Source organism: Enoplosus armatus, chromosome 21, assembly GCF_043641665.1.
Source record: "Enoplosus armatus isolate fEnoArm2 chromosome 21, fEnoArm2.hap1, whole genome shotgun sequence".
Taxonomy (NCBI): Eukaryota; Metazoa; Chordata; class Actinopteri; order Centrarchiformes; family Enoplosidae; genus Enoplosus; species Enoplosus armatus.
Window position 1 is genome coordinate 14694974 of NC_092200.1, and position 16941 is coordinate 14711914.

The window sequence follows — 16941 nt, forward strand, 5'->3', positions numbered from 1 at the left end:
GTACTGTGGTTCACATATTGATTGTAGTAGCCACTGTGTGTTTGTGTCTAAAAAAAACTTTTAATGTGTGTGTGTGTGTAAAGATGTCAGCTGCAGTCCCTTCATGCATTTGCCAAAGTGAGACCTAACGTGATCTTACAGTTTTGACATGTGGATAAATGTACCACACTGGGACAGATAAGAATAAAAGGACTGAGTGTTGCCTGGTGATTAAACTGTTACACTAAATGTTGATGCTTCACTGCGGCTGAGCTTCACTGCTCCAGTCAGGTATGGAAAAGGTCTTGGACTGTCTTTTCTGCTCTCCTATCGTGTAGTCCACGTGAATACATATATGTCTGGCGCTTTCCTCCGAGGGATACATGCTGACCTCTCCGGTAACCACCGTGTCTTGCACCACATCCACCGGAGCGTCCAGGTACAGCACCGCCTGCTTCCAGTGCGTCTCCGGTTTAAACGGGGACGTGGAGAGCACGAGCGCCTGCGGCTTGTCCGGGCAGGGGAAAGTCACCGTGAAGTAAACACAGAGGCCGTTCACTGCCGCCGAGCCGAACGACTCGCACCTGAACCTGCCCTTCACCGACCGCAGCTCCTCCACGGTGACAGAGTACAAGTCGAGCTCGGCAAAGCGGGCCGGGTGGGAGAGCACGTCCTCAACGGTCACCGAGTTCACAGTGATGTCGGAGTTCATGACACATCTCCTGGCGAAGTCGGACATGCAGGACATGTCGACGCCGTACTGGTCTTTGACGGTGTACCAGAAATGTAGGCGGTCCTCCACCACCGGGTCGCAGATGGGTGCGATGTAGAGCTCTGCTTTGCTGGGGAGGATGATGCCGCCCGGCTTCAGCCACTTGTCGCGCGCGTAGAGGACCGAGTTGAGCATGGACTCGTGCAAAAGGGCATAACCCATCCACTCGCTCACTATCACCTCCACCGTCTCCGGTAGGTCCACCGTCTCCACTGTGCCTCGAATGACTTCAATTTTGTCCTCCATATTGTTCTGTTTCACTATTTTCACCGCCTGCTCGGCGATAGAACAGGCTTCAACTGCGTAGACTTTCTTAGCGCCGGCTTGCACGCAGAAAATGCTTAAAACGCCGGTTCCTGCCCCGACGTCCAGTACAACTTTACCACGTATGGACTCACTGTTCCTCAGTATCGCCATCCGGTACGTGTTAGTTCGGACGTGGTCCGCTATCATTTCCTCATGGATAGTTACATCAGTATAGCTGTCAAAGTACAGTCTATCCTGTCGGGTTTTATCCAATTTTCTTTTCTTTACGACATGAGACATCTTCTCGGTTGTGATGCTGCAACCTCACGGTGTTTTGTTGCGCTACTTCCGCATCGTGAAATCTGGAACTTGTAGTTTCCCACCACAAACAATACGAACGACACACATTTAAGTAGACTACAATTCCCACATCCGAACGACAGAGACGCATGGTCGGATTGCTGCATTCACGGTCTGGAGGAAGATGGTACATATGAGGTTCTGCTGGGCAGAGTAGCGAATAATGACAGAAACTGTGCCTCTCTCTTCTTTCTCTAGCTTGCTACATCAGTTTGAGATGTGGCACTTTATTTTCTTTGAGACAAATAGGCCTACATTGGAATTCCTTAACACTGGTTGGACATTGAGAAACTCTATTTATGTATTTGTTTGTTTGTTTCATTATTATAAACCTTGTTATTTAATCTACTGTAATATTACATTATTGTACCACTGTGTTTATTTTCATGAGACTACCGTTTATTTTTGGAAAATATATTACATTAGTTAAACTATAAACTATATAAACTCCTCACAATGGAAGGACTCACTAGAATTCCCGAAGCTACATCAGGTTGAGGCGATAGTTACCTGAAAGCTTAAGTGAATGAAATCACATTCAACCTCATTTTGCTCTGCTTTTATGTATTTATGTATAATTTGATATGATTTTTTTGTTTTTATACATTTTTCAAACGAAAAAGTGTACAGCAGACCTCTAATAAAGTACATTTTTTTGATGACTTAATAATATTTGGTTGTGCAGTATCAATTTGGACTCTCTTTGGAGACCTGCCTCTTTTAAAACAGTATATCATTCTCATACTTTGTGCTACAATTTGTCAAATTTAAGGCAGCTGTTTTCTTGGTACCTTTAGCTCTAGTGTGTCTCTGACCGAAGCTGAAAAGACTTGAATCATTTTCACTAAACCCTCATTGCTCTGTTCAGTAATATTGAAGAGTGTTTCTTAAGAAAACCATGAAAGGTTTTCTTCATGGCAATTCCTTGTTTAGAGTCAGGGTGGTTCAGGAACTATAGCCATTTCAGTTTGTGTATACCATAATGCATGCAAGCAACTTTTGAATCCTAAAGCAGATCTGTAAACATGCAAAAACTGACTTTCACTGTCACATACAATGTTGTTTATAATGACTGAGATCTCACTTACAAGCCTGCAAGTGCTCTGCAGAAAGCTGAACCTCTTCATCACCACCACCTCACACACCACATGCATAAAAGAACATTTTACTAGTAACCTGTCACTTCCATTTGGGGTTGCCAATACGCAAAATGATTTCAAGATAATAGTACTGTATAGTGCAACTTTAAGATTACAGAAGCCATTTTTATTTTCCAGGCATAAATTTACACTGTGCACCACATGATGCTACGCTCTAAAGACGCATTATAAGATTCTTGATATGTGTTTTACATTTCAGAGTACATCCGTGAAAAATAAACTGAAGCAATACATTATCCGGAGCATTTCACTCTCTATAATTAACACAGGGTCCAATCTGTAGCCCATCTACTATACAGTGTCTATCTCATAACAAGCTGCACAGCACAGCACGGCCATTACAGTTCTGAGCTTTCCCCAAAGTTATGGCAGCTGCTTGTGGCTCAGCTCTCTTCTCTTCTAGACAGCCCTATGGGACCCTCTCCACTCTGTTTCAGAGATCTTTGGCAAAAAGATACTGGACAAATGAGCAGGAGCTATATCCCATTTCATAAAGATGAAAAGAAAGACAGAAGGAAGCTGTGGTTTGAGAGGAGGAATACAGCAAGGTGCTAGGTATTTTGCTTGTTTTTAAGACTACCTTTTTAAAGCAAGAAGACAGCCCAGTGCAATGCAGAAAATGTGAAATAATAGCACTGCAAAATGAGACGAAAATATTGCTGGGGAGTATGCATGTATGTGTGGGTTGATAGGTGGGTGTATGTGCGTGCAGTCGCATTTACATGCTTCATCTAAATTTGTATCCAGTGCTGCCTTTAAAGCACTGATACTCCTGGGAAAATGTGCACATTTAATAATTCAGTCTTTTCAAAACGATATAGAGAATAACACAAGGAAATAATTTTGCATGAATTGATATGTTTTCAGCTTTAGTAATGGAAACAGCAACCATCAAGGGAAATGAGCCATACCTTTGTAGTAAACACTGACTTTATATTCAAAGCTCCAGTTTCTCCCTTTTGGATATATTTGATTTATGTTAAACCAGAAACACAATAACACCAAATATTATCTAAAGATGCAGTGTAATCCTAAAGTGAGCCAAATACCAAAGCTGGACACCCACATCCGACTGGTCAAAAGCAGAAATTGGACCTTGAAGTGCAAAGGAGGAATGGAGAAATACAATAGGATATATTACTGGACCGTGAAATACAGACAGTGGGAGTCAGATTGTGATTCTATGCACTGTGCAGGAGGGATTGCGAGAGAACAGACAGACAAGCAGCTGCTGGCCATGTCGTCCTCTCAAGCTTCAGGTAGAAACTGCTGCCAGGTCCAGGCACAGCCGACACCCAGCTCCCACTGAGATCCCTGGCACAGTTTACCTTTAAACTTAAGTAAACCACAACGTGTCTGTATTCATGCAGAGAAAAGTCTGCTATCCAGGTGACACCTTGTGCTTAAGTTAAAGAAGAATGGAAGGGAAATAGTGATAACATGGAGACTAACTTGGTATCAAGATTTTGTGCATCTTCATCCTTCACTCTCACCTTAATTCAAACCTAATCCTCATTTTAATTTAACCTCTGAAAAGTTATCACAGCAATAATCTTTTTATCCTTTGTCATGACAATTGCGAGGAGGTCAATTGTAGTTAATTGCACATGCTACAAAGTAATCTATGTGAAATGTGTGTTTACATGTATTTGATTGGCCAGCGCGGTGCCTTGGAGGTTGCATTGCCATGTGGCACATGTGTACACACACACACACACACACACACACACACACACACACACACACACACCTCTTTACCTTATACCACCATCCAGCACCAGTTAAATCAGAATCCTTCCCCGCTCTCAAATGAGATGAGTGCGGATATGCACAGCTCATCCTCTTTAATTAAACTTGGCCAATTCCTGTTTGCATACCTAAATCATAGTCCCACATGCAACTGACTGGGGATATGATCAGGTCTAAGGAAGGGCAGAGGAGTGCCTGAGCATGTATGTGTGTGTTCTTATTGTTTGTGTTCCAGTGCCCTATTTGTGCCTGAAACATGTTGTGTAAATCCAGAGATAATGCTGAAGGCGAGAGAGGTGGTGGAGAAAGAAGCGCAGGCGAGGGTTGGTCAAGCGTGGCGGGGTGGGTGGAAGCCCAGTCACTTTGGACAATGAGGGGTGTCGTGGAAAAATCGATAACTAGCTCACTATTCTTTGCCGTGCTCCTCTCCTCCCTCAAGCTCCAAATGTGGTGTGTGGAGACTGAATCATAGCATGTGTTTGTGTCTTAATTAGAGAGAAGGAATGTTTTCATACTGTGAAGGGAGAGAGTTTCAAAGTCAGAGAAGCAAAAGTATATTGGTAATAAAATAAAGTGATAAAGTGAAGAGATAAGTACAGAGGGAGAGAGATAAAGGGGAAGCGCTGTGTGGGCTCTTTGTACTGGAAGCCCATCAGCAGCAGTTCTTCTTCTTGGCCAGCTGCTGTCAGCCTGCACGGCCTCATGGGAACCGCCTATGTCCTGTCAGTATTACTGGACCTGTCAGCTGCCGCAGCAAACACACATACACACACACACACACACACACACAATAACCCAACCTTGCATGCTTAGATATGTATACACGCATGCATGCATAGCAACCTGCAGAAACAGCATTCAGAGGCCATTGCAAGACGCACACGCACATACTGTACAGAATATATACGTGCACAGGCGCATGCACACAAATTCACACACAGCCATCAGTTTTGGTCTCATGATCACCTATGTCAGAGGAAGGCAGACTGCTGGGCAACAAATACAAAGGTGCGATGGCTTCATATTGATTGTTCCCTGGGATCAATACCAGGCTACTTTGATATCTCACTCCCAGAGAAAGACCCCACATCTGTGAATGCTGGTGTGTCATAACACACACTCCATCCCTTATTCAGCCCCTTATTCACCTGTTTCTTACAGCAAACTTCATCTCACCCAAAAGACTGTTTCACGCATGGATCCATCTGGATGCCTTTTTCCAAGTGTGTGTTATCTAGTTCCATGCTTTGACATATCCCTATATGGACACAGTGTGTGCCAGTACTTATCAGTGGAGAAGTTATAACAACGGCCAGAGCAAAATTTCTGGCCCCAGGCGTTTTCATTTCCCCTTGTTTGTACAGTCCACGAACCACCACACATACACACACACACACACCACTCCCAAGCCTGTCTCCTTTCAATTGCCCCAACCAATCACTTTACAGGATCTTGGCCTGTCAATCCAGAGCCCTGGTAATCAATTCATTAATTACATCCCTTTCCCTGCAGACTTACTTCCCTCATGCCACCCCAGTATCAGTTACGTTACACTGCAATTAGATTAAATTACTAAGTACAACCTGCATGTGACAGCCGTTATGGCGGCGTCGGGAGGGTATTATGCTGACTCCATGACAAACCCACTGCGCAATTTGTAAAATGGAAATATTGTCTGTTTGTTAATGGAGGTTATTTGATAAGTACATAAATGAGGAGATACTGTGATAGTCCCATCAGCATTCCACAAATAAAAGGTCTGAGGTAGTTATGCTGCTCATTTTACAATATGCTACAGACATAAAACAAGGTCTATTATGGCCAATCAAGAGGTGATTAGCTTAGCTTAGCATAAAGACGGGGAACAGGGGAAACAGCTAGCCTGGCTATGTCCAATGGTAACAAAATCTGCTGAACACCACCTCTACATTTTACTGATTAATACGTTTTTTACATTTCTGTGTGTGTGCAAATTAAACTGTCAATATGACATGTAAATTAGTGAGCTACAGATTGAACAACATAAGGATGCTCTGAGGTAGATAAGAAATGATTAAAAAGACAAATAACTAAAATCTTAACGAGACTGAACTCTAACCAAAAGTCTAGGCCATACTTGCCTAGTAATGTTCTGTACATGGTTAGTAAAGCCTGGTATATACAGTATATTGTCTTGTATTGATGTGGCAAGGTGCTTCATTGGAATTGCATAAATAAGTGTTGAACAGTGAATCTATACACACGTGTGGAGGTGGTGGTACGTTGATTGTCAGTCTTCTCATCTAACTCTCTGCAAGAAAGGCAATAAACCATATTCATTCAAAAAGATTGTCCTAGTAAAACAAAAGTCTATCAGGGCGTGTCTTCATTATGTCTATTTGCTTGTATAAACGTTTATAAGCTGATTTATCATCATTGCCAAGAGTGTACAGCTACACTATAATGACTCTGTGAGGCTGTAATGATATAATATTAATGTTAAGAAAGCCAGACTTGATAGATAAACCAATGTATTGGACATTTTGACCTGATGATGGTGCTGGAAATTCAGGGGAAGTCATTAGGGTTCTTCCTTTGAGCACCACGAATGTCTGTACAAAATTTCATGGCAATCCATCCTATAGTTGTTGAGATATTTCAGTCCAATCGACCGTCCGAAATTATATGTAATGTAGACAGTATTCCACTGAACCCTATGAATTGTTATGCCAAACAGCAATAAAGTTATCCTTGAAGTCACACTTTATTTTACACAACTCTTTCACAAAGCATTCCTTTCCTCTGCTGGCATTTAGATGTGTCTCAAGAACCGCTCCACTTATCAGATACTTGCAACCAGAACCTGATACATCAATAGCACCATGATTTCTATTGGTCAATGTATGTAAAAGTAAAATCATTTTGTTGGAGAAAATTCTGTATATTTTTACGACAAATCCTAATTTCACGAGAGCCAGCCTTCCACTTATTCTAATAATAGATAAGTGAAATCCTGGTGGGACTAATATATGCAGACACAGGTTTGGAGTTGGCGTCTGGGAGTTTCTGCTCAGCAACCAGTTGTCTTCTGTACGAGGCAGGATTACCTGATAATCCTGCCTCGTACGTGAGACTTTGACTCTTCTTCTACTTCTTCTACAATAACATCAGGACGAGGACTATGGATCACCAGCGAGCCTCAGCAACTCAGAAATCAATTCTGCTTCCATTCTTTTTCTATGCCATGCTAGTAATTCACTTGTGGTGCAAAGCAAGCACGCAACATGAGGCAAAGGGCAGGAGATGAGTCGGAAAATTCAGCCAACTTCATGCAAATGCATTCTGTGTTTGCCATGAGAGGATCAATCTGTTTGGCCAAAGAGGGTGACATTTTGTGTGATGCTTCTTGCAGCTTCCACACACACTTTCTGCTGAGGAGGAAGTTAGAGTTGTAAGAACCCTCTCTCTCTAGCTGTGGGGACAGTGAAGAAAGGAGTCAAATACTGCCAATGTATTAACACTATTAAGCTATTAAGACATATTTACCAGTAAACTTGATTAAAGGAACATTTTGGGAAATATTCTTAATCACTTGCTGAGAGTTAGATGAGAAGATCAATACCACTCTCACATATATAAGTACATACGCTAAATACGAAGCTACAGCCAGCAGCTGGTTAGCTTAGCGTAGCAAATTCTGAATAAATATGCATTTTGCTTCTATGTTTAATGTTTGTAGCACAAATTATTTAACACATGTTGCCTTAAAAGTGATGTTTGTAGTGATTGTGAGATTGTGAATCGAATCAAATGTGATCATACATCTATTAGATTGTGAAAAATACTATATACAGTATGTTTTGTGTTCATTTGATGTAAATACAAAAGCACGGTTGACAGGCATCACATTCATTATGCGTGAAAAACACAAAACCTGGATTGAAATAATTTGTGACATCCATCATGAGCATGTTATTCATGTGGTTTTTAAAATGTGATTCATACCATTACATAGTGGCACTGTGTGTTTCAAGGGAATTTCCATAATAACTACGACACAATTGGGTAATGAGTTATGTTTGCGTTTTGAAAAATTGCATCCTCTTCGTTCCCTCTTTGATGCAACGTTACCTCCTGTGTTCTGCCGTCAGTTTTAATTCTGCTCGTGTACTTTGGGCCAAGTTGAAGTCATTCACTGGGAAAGAATTAATTTGGAAGCGCTGTCACCTGCCATGATTAGGCCCATTACTTGTTTACTGCCTCAGAGGCAGCGTGTGTGTGTGTGTTGCCTTTTGTAACCTAAGTATGATATCACAAACAGCCAAGGAAATGCTCAGTCTGAGGTGAAGAGGCACATTTTGACTGAGAAAGAGTAGATAAACATTCACGGAGCAATTTGGAAACGCTGACACGCATCGCTTACAGCAGGAGCTACACAACAAAAGATACACAACATCATGATGCATTGTTCAATTTTCTTTGAATTCTATACACCTGGTACTTTAAACATTTAGTTATTCGTTGCCTTGCCATCATGCAAGGTCACGATAAGTCAGACAGCTGTGTTCTCAACTTCATTTGTTTATTTTCCCTTCAATAAATAGACTGAGAGAAAGGCCTGTACTTCTGAGGTGATAAGATCCTCCCGGCTTGTTCTTCACGCTGACCTTGGGTGCTGCAAAGTAAAAATCGATGCTCTGTCAGAGGGACAGGAGGCAGTATTCACTTTCTGTTAAGGTAGCGTGCATCTTCTACAGAAGGCGAGACGGGGAGAGAAAACCTGTGGTGTTAGTTAGTGCGTGTCAGTGGAGGGTTTATCTGAACAGATAGACACAGAGACACTGGTAAATATATTAAAGGAGAGGGTGAGAGTATATGTGCATTGCATTGTTTGCAGGTATTAGGCAGTTCCCTTCCTGCCTCTCTCTGCCTTGTGGAGCTGCTAATGCATACAAAAGAGCCTCAACTGTCTTTAAAGCTGCTGTAATCAATATTTTCATATTAAGAATGGATGAAATGGCTACTTGTAATGTGAAAACTCTCGCTTGTGGTGACGAACCCACAAACAATTATCACCAAACTCTACAGTTCTGCTCAGCTCTGTGGAGCTTAATAGTGTCTTTCATGTTTTGGTTTTATGACCCACAACTTTACTGTTTTGGTTTACCACCGCTCTCATTGGCGTCATGTCCAGACACGGCAGGTAGTTTTTAGTAGAAAAGCTCTTAACAAACCTACTGAGCCAGATATTTCCCTCAGGAGTTGGTAGAGGCCCAAAAGGTGAGTGAATGTTGGACCTACGTCAGGTGGCCAGAAACACGACTCCAAATGAACGCTAACGCTAATGCTTTAGCAAGTGAGAGTATGTCAGTGTTATGTTTACAGCTTGTGTCAGCTGGCACCAAGTGGTTTCTAAAATGTGATGTTAAACGTAAATACTTGTTTGCTCTTGTTAGCAGTCTCCCCTCAAAAGCTGTAAAGGTGTTAACTCACTTGAACTACTGTATCAGCCCCAAATCATACTTTGGGTCATCCTGTGTGCACCCGAGAGCCCACTTATTCACCCTATTAGCTCAAATGAAATTCTATTGACTGGCATCGCCTCTTCTCTGCCTGCAGGAAATTATGAGACAAAACAAACTCCCAAAGTCAGCAGTGTGTTTTTTTGTCTCTCCTGTGCCTTTTGTATGCTTTGGAAGTCACAGACTGGCAGCGTTAGTAAACACAAGAGTGTTGTGTGCACCTTAATGGTATCACCTTACATTTTTTTTAAATGTTGAGTGATGATTCAGAATTTTTCAAAAACCTCCATTGCCAAAATTGTTCCTCCACTATAAAAACAAGTGAGCTCTGAAAAATTGCAAAATGCAATGCATGCCAGTTTAAATATACTTCTCTACCTCTGCAGGAATAATCAGATGTTAAGGTGCATTACTGTAGTGCGTGGGTGAGACCTAGCTGCTTTAGACTTCTCCTCCTGTACTGTCAGGGAGACGCTGACCGAGGACAGGTAGCGAGAGATTTAACTGTATAGTATTGCTTTCCTCCAACCAAATCAGAAAATCCATTCAAGCACATTAGCACAACTGCTAATTGCTAGGCTCTGTGTGTCTGCTTGCACGCATTGATCTATCCACAACCTCCTCCAGTTGAAATGGAATTGTGAAATTAAAAACCCTAAGTGGGCAGATAAAGGATTTTTTTTTTTGCCACGCTCAGCCACATGATTTAGATATGATCAATAGAAATGGTTGCTGTGGCACCTGAATTTATAGTTGTGGATTTTGTTCAGCTATAGCATCAGAACTCTTCAGCTCAGAGTGACACATGCTGTTTAAATTCTGCATGAATAATTCAAGTCTGAGGACATGAATGTGGCCTCGCCACAAAACCCGACATGATTAAATCACTCCTGCACTATACATGTGTTATTTTAAACATCCTGTTCCCTAACCTTATTAAAAAAAAGTAAAATCCACCATGTAGCCAAAAATACTCTGGAACTAATTTGTTAATCCAGCCTCACTGATCTCATTTTCCATTTGCACTTTAGATTCAGCACAAAGGGTTTGGAACTATTAGGTCCAACGCTGCTGTACTACTCTACTGTTAACCGTACTGTGGTCAACTTTGGTGCTGAGTGCAGAGATCACTTGTCAGTCCATGTGTCCAGTTCTGTGAGGTTTTCTCTTTGTGTTGATGATGAGGTTTGAGTCACTTGTGTTCACCTTAAACTGTTTACAACATTACATAACATCCATGAAGTCGCCCTGCATGCATTTTAAATTTTGGAAAACTTCCCTTGAGGCGATAGTTTCATTGTAAGGAGCCAGAAAATTGATATTTTTGCATCAGGTTGACACCTGGATGAAGCTGAGGTGGGACTGGTGAGAATCAACCAAACTGGTTTGATAGGACAGGCCAAGAGATACCTGTCAATCAAGGCACAAGCACCCCAAAACATACCCATCTTATGATGTGGTCAGACTGGATTTTGCTTCCCATTCAATACTATACAGAGAAAGGTGAGACGTATTGTTTATTTATGTTATTATTTTCATCACTGGAAGGTGAAATAGTCCAAGCAGCAGTGAAGGGGTGCAAGTCCTCAAAATTAAGCAAAATAATTGTTTGTCCATGCCCTATAGAGGTGTTTTCTGACAGTCAGAGTGACAGATATGAATGACAGTAAAGTGATGGATAAGACGCTATATAATGTTCTACTTTTGGAATGATGTTGTAGCCTGCTAACCATACTAGCCCCCGCAGTTTACAGTATGTCTTATCTCGCTGCCTTTTTGGCTCCATCACGCTTTCAAGTACAGTGGTACAGTCAGTCGCACCACACTGCATCTTAAACCTTATTCTGCTTATTCTATGTAGAAAACCATCACATAGACAGTAAAAAAAGATTAAAAACCTAAAGTCAGGCAATTAACCTATGGTGCTTTGAAATATTAATCCACCTGGACCTTTTTTACCCTGTTAAATAATAAAAGGCGATTACGGAAACATTTACACCGTGATATGACCCTTTAGAAATATTCTTAAAGAACTCTAACTGGAGTGCATCACTCAGCTTAATGACATGTTAGTGTTATCAGTGACAAGTCATATTCATGTAGAGCCTAACCCTTCTTTTTCTCTGCACTGCGATGTGCGCTTGTGTGTTATTAACCGAGCGTGCATGTGAGCTCATTGTTACACAAAGTTGACCTTAAGTAAAATGTACAGTCTTGCCTTGGGTGGTTTTGATGTCCTTATTTGAACCTGTCATGGTGGCTACATCGGCCCCAGGCAAATATGGCCGGTGTCCTCAGGCGGAGTAAACAAAGTGCTACTGTCCAGCCCAAAACACACTTGTTTTCACATATAAAGAAACCTCATAGCAGCTGTCTGTTTGGTTTAAAGTCTCGTATTAAATGTAATGCTTCTTATTTTTGTGGCATGTGAACATGAAGTGCACTGTGTCGCACTGGGGGAATTTCCTTACTCAAAGTTCCACTTGTCTCTACCTGCCTAATAACAACACTTTGCGTGTGCAGTAGCTGCTTCTCGCTTTTGGAGCCTCTGCCTTTACTTTGATCCTCCTAAAAAGTTGCACTTGGGGATCCAGCGAGCCATGACTCTTCATTTTGCTTTGTGTTCATCCCCAAACAATGACATCATCTATCTAAAGCAGTGCTCTGCACAAGTACCTCCATTCTGACCTCTAATTGGCGAGGCAGTATGTGCCAGAGGGAGCATTACACTGCATTCCTGAATGGCTACTCTGGGCCACTGCACAGGACATTTAGTTAAAGTTGGTCATTCTCCATCCCCGGAGAGCCAGTAAAGAGTTTGCCACATTGCCTGGAAGGAAGTGAAAAGACATGCAATGTGCTGTAGATGACAGGATTCTGCTGTGAGGTCCCTGGATGCAGTCAAGATGGCAGGCCGCACAGCATGGAGCTAAGTAATGCCCCACTGCATCTGGCTAATAAGCTGTAAATAATCGTCTGGGCTTCACTCTCGTCTTTTTCTCTGTATTCTGTCGAGCATAATAAGAAAACATTCAGTTGGATCAAGCTTTTTTTAACGGCACGGGGAATGGGTCCCTCGTGGAGCATCCCTTGTTTTTTAGCATTACCTTAACATAACATGGATGTAAATTACAGACAACGGGACTTCAGCACATTCTCAGTGAACCTTTGTTTATGCAATAAATCAATACGAACTCATGCTGGCATTTTCCTTTTCAAAAATATTCTAACTGTGGGTGGTAAACAGGACGAGGGAAGTCAGAATTTGCTGCCATACCCGTGATGTGATATTTTGAAGGCTTTGAAGGTTGTTTCTGTTAATGTTTGGCATTCTGAGGAAAACCACAGTTCTTGGACATTTTAATTTTCATTATTTTTCTTTAATTGAAGCAATTGTAATCATAATTATTGTTGGGTAGATTCTTTAAAACCATATTTACAAACAGTACCAATTTTGTCAAAATGACATTGAGATATTGCATTTGAGTTTGCAGTTTGGACATTTAAAGCTGCAATAATCCATATTTGGTATTAACAATGAATCAAATGCACATGAGCAATGCGACAGGAGTTGCTTGTAGTCATGAACCCACAGATAATCATCAATGCGACTCTAGTTTTCGACTCTGCCGGGGAGCAGGAGGTGGACAACACACTTTTGACAGGAGGCAACTGGAATGTGGTCTTAGTCTTTAAGAAACACAAAATGCTGCACCTAGCGCCTTTTAAATGTTTAAATTGTTATGCAAAATTGGTTCAGACCAATTGAATCTAATTTCATACTCTGGGTCAAATGCAGCTGTCAGCACCAGCATTCATAAAAACACCATCATATCCGGCACCACAACAGGCTGCAAATACATAGTGATGATTAAGCACTTGAAGTTTTGGGCTGTTGTTGTCAAAGAATCATTTATTATGAAAGAAGCTAAGCTCATGTCTTCTGTCCAATACAGCAGAGTTGCTGAAACCAAAATGCAAAAGTGGTCCATATGTATTGATCGAGGTTTGTGTGAGCTTTAGACAGTAGCTCAGAAGTACTTAGCACTAGTGCAACCACTTTAAATGAAAAGTAGCAGTAAACTAAGTCATTACAATTAAAGAAAGTAACTAGTACTAAATAATTAATTGAGCATTTTAATTACCTAATGCTGGTCACTGAAGACTGCTTAATGTGGCGTGAAACGTATTACGCATTCCTTTTAGTGTTTGTTTTCCAGGTTACACACACACACACACACACACACTCAAAAGACCCTGAAAATCAATTTTCTTAATCGGCTTCATATTCTGAGCAATGGGGTCCAACATGAAGACAAGCTGTCGAGCAAAGTTTGAACAGTTTTGGTTATTTCATGTGTTAGATTTCTGTATTTTTTGTTTTGTTTGTTCTCTGCTCACTGGTTTAAAGTAGGCCGGACTTAATTGGAAAAATGTGATGTCACACATATTTGGGCACCAATCAGGATTTTGCAAGCATTTAGAGAGAATATTTCAAAAAATAGCTGAGATTTGAAACCACGTCTCCAGGGGCTTTGAGAGTGTAACTGAGTCCATGTAGCAACATGTGGTAGCGCAAGGTATACTGTAGCTCTTCCATCGGTCATTCCGCAAGAACACTTTCTGACCTTAGCCCTTTCAATTTGAACAGTTTCTTCCTACGTGTTAACCTATATGAGAGAGTGTTAGAACGTGGTTTGATTAACCAGAATGACCAACCATTCAAGAGACAGGGCTCCTCCATATTGGACTCCCAACCCACCTAAAGACACAGACATGTTCTTCAAAAATAAACCTTAAACCTTAATTTGCAAAAATTATAAACTCTAAAAAAAAGTTTTATATGTTGCGGGGAAACATCTCCTGAAGTTTTCATGTTGTGCCCGCAATCAGTTGAGCAGCAGCAGACTTCTGAGTATATGGTGGGTAGGTCGTAAATCCTTAATGTTGCCTATGATTTTTCTGTTTCACCTCAAATATTACTCCAGTTGTCCCATTTGTTTATCATCAAACAACTGAAAAGCAGAAAATTAAAATCTTTAAAGTACTAAGCAGGATGACACATCTGAGACGATCAAGGCTACCCACTGTTCAAGGCTTCAATGTAATGCTTACTGTGTGCATGATCAAATTCTCCAGTGCTTCAGTATGTTGAGTTATCTCATATCTCCTACGGTGCGTGACAAGTGCAAACATGCCTGATCACTCTATGAATCCAACCGCAGCCTTTGTGTATCTGACATAATGAGACCTCACTAACAACCGAATGAATTGCTCGTCTAATGAATCCCCTCGCTGAAAAGACCCAGCAGCTCCTCTGTGTCTCCTACAATAGGAACAAATTTGCCAGCCGCGACCTTTTCAGCCTTTCCTCATCTTTTCCCTGTGATAGCATGAACAAGACCTTTTCTGGGAGATGAGATTGCACGCTGTTGTCTGTAAATTAAATGCAACTGCTATTAAAAGATATCCCCCATGCTAAAATTATTTTCAGCCTTCAGCTCCAAACTCCTTATTTCGCTTCACCTTCTCTTTGGAGCCAGTGTGAAAAAATATGTACAACGCTTAGCTAGAAAAGGCTGGGTCAGAGCATTTACTTCTAATAAATAGGCTGTAGAAATTCCTGCAGGGCTCAATAGTGATGTGTAATGCAACAAAAGTGTCGATGGGTTGACTCCTTTTTATCTACTTCCAAATGTAGGCTATCAAGCGTATTTAATCATTTTAATCCTTTTTTATAGTCATGTTAATTAAGAAATGGGAATGGCCCAATTACACGCCGTAATTAGCAAGTAAACACACACACAGGCACAAACAAATCCATCCCATCATGCAGAGTTTGCAGAGTGTCCCCGCCTCCTGTCCTGTCCTCCACATCTGTTACAGGGTCTCTGCTTTTCTTCAAGGTGACTAATTTAATTTCCCTGATTTGACTGACCTTTGCCAGACTTGTTTTGATGGCAATGATTTCCTGTCCCTTTGCCTCAGCCTTCGCAGCAAACAGAGCAAGTGTAGCGGCCTGGTTTATGTTCCCGGCTCTCAGATGAAATGTGAAGTGAGCTGTAAAGAGATCCTTGTGTGTGTGTGTGTGTGTGTGTGTGTGTGTGTGTTACTGAGGGTTAGTATGTAGAAACAGGTGAAGCCAAATGGGTTTGGAGACAATATACTGAAGTGCTGTAAAATGCTTGCATTGATGGGTTTGGGAGTCCCCTGAAATTTTTATACACATTTTAACAGCATTATTCACTATATTAAAGGGTAATTCTGATGTATTCATGGTATGATAATAAAAACATTGCTCAATAGCTCTACCAGTGGTCAAAAACTCCAACGGGTACCTTTAAGAGAGGTATATACTTACATAAAATTTGATGCATGCAGCTCTAATGTCTGATTTTATTATTTTCATGCTGCTACGTAATGTAGCATGATGGCAAACTATGTGTAATCAATATCCAATCAATTCACTCTGTAGACCAGTGGGGCATGTCACTCTACCTGAGGCTTTGTAGCTGCTTAATGGGTTAAAAAGTCTACGATATAAATGCCATTGCTGAGGTTTGTTTCCAGCCCAGAACTTGTTCAAAGATGTTTCAAATGGTCCAAAAAAACCTTTGTACTTGAATAGCGAGCACATGATCACCCACAAATGTAATATTAAATTCCCCAAAGCAATTCATTTTTTGCTTTCTCCCCCAAAAAGAGCGTTATTAACAGACGAAAATGCCAGTTTACAGTTCTTTGTTCCACTCTGCTCTGCATTCAGGGAGGGTCCTGCGGGCCGTGCATAGTGCACTACCCACGGGGAGTGCGTCTTTCACAAAGGGCCTGTCTGTGGCAATGACCTGCACGGCAAGCAAGCAAAATTCTTTTATCTGTGCATTTGAAAAGCACTGGGAGTTTCAAGTCTGGCAGCTTTCATTGTTAGTGCTGAACCACATGCACAGGATGTTTTTTAACATGCACAGGATGTTTTACTGATAGATTTAAATTTAGATATACTGATGAAATTTGTGTTACAGGAACTCTTTCTCTGTTCATCCTTTGCAATGCCTTGTCCGGCCTTTATGTAAAGTATATAAGTACATTGCTGGTAACATTTTCAAGGCTACATCTCTGTGGGAGTTGAGGCTAATAATGCTTCCCATAGAACCAATAATTTGAGATTACATGT

At 41.3% G+C, this 16941-nt stretch overlaps 1 protein-coding gene across 1 annotated transcript; it reads right to left on the reverse strand.

Annotated features, from left to right (window-relative positions):
* Positions 1 to 238: 238 nt before the first annotated feature.
* On the reverse strand, positions 239 to 1297 carry prmt6 (protein arginine methyltransferase 6). Its single transcript, XM_070928569.1, has one exon. The coding sequence runs from the start codon at positions 1295 to 1297 to the stop codon at positions 239 to 241; it is 1059 nt and encodes a 352-aa protein (XP_070784670.1).
* Positions 1298 to 16941: the final 15644 nt, after the last annotated feature.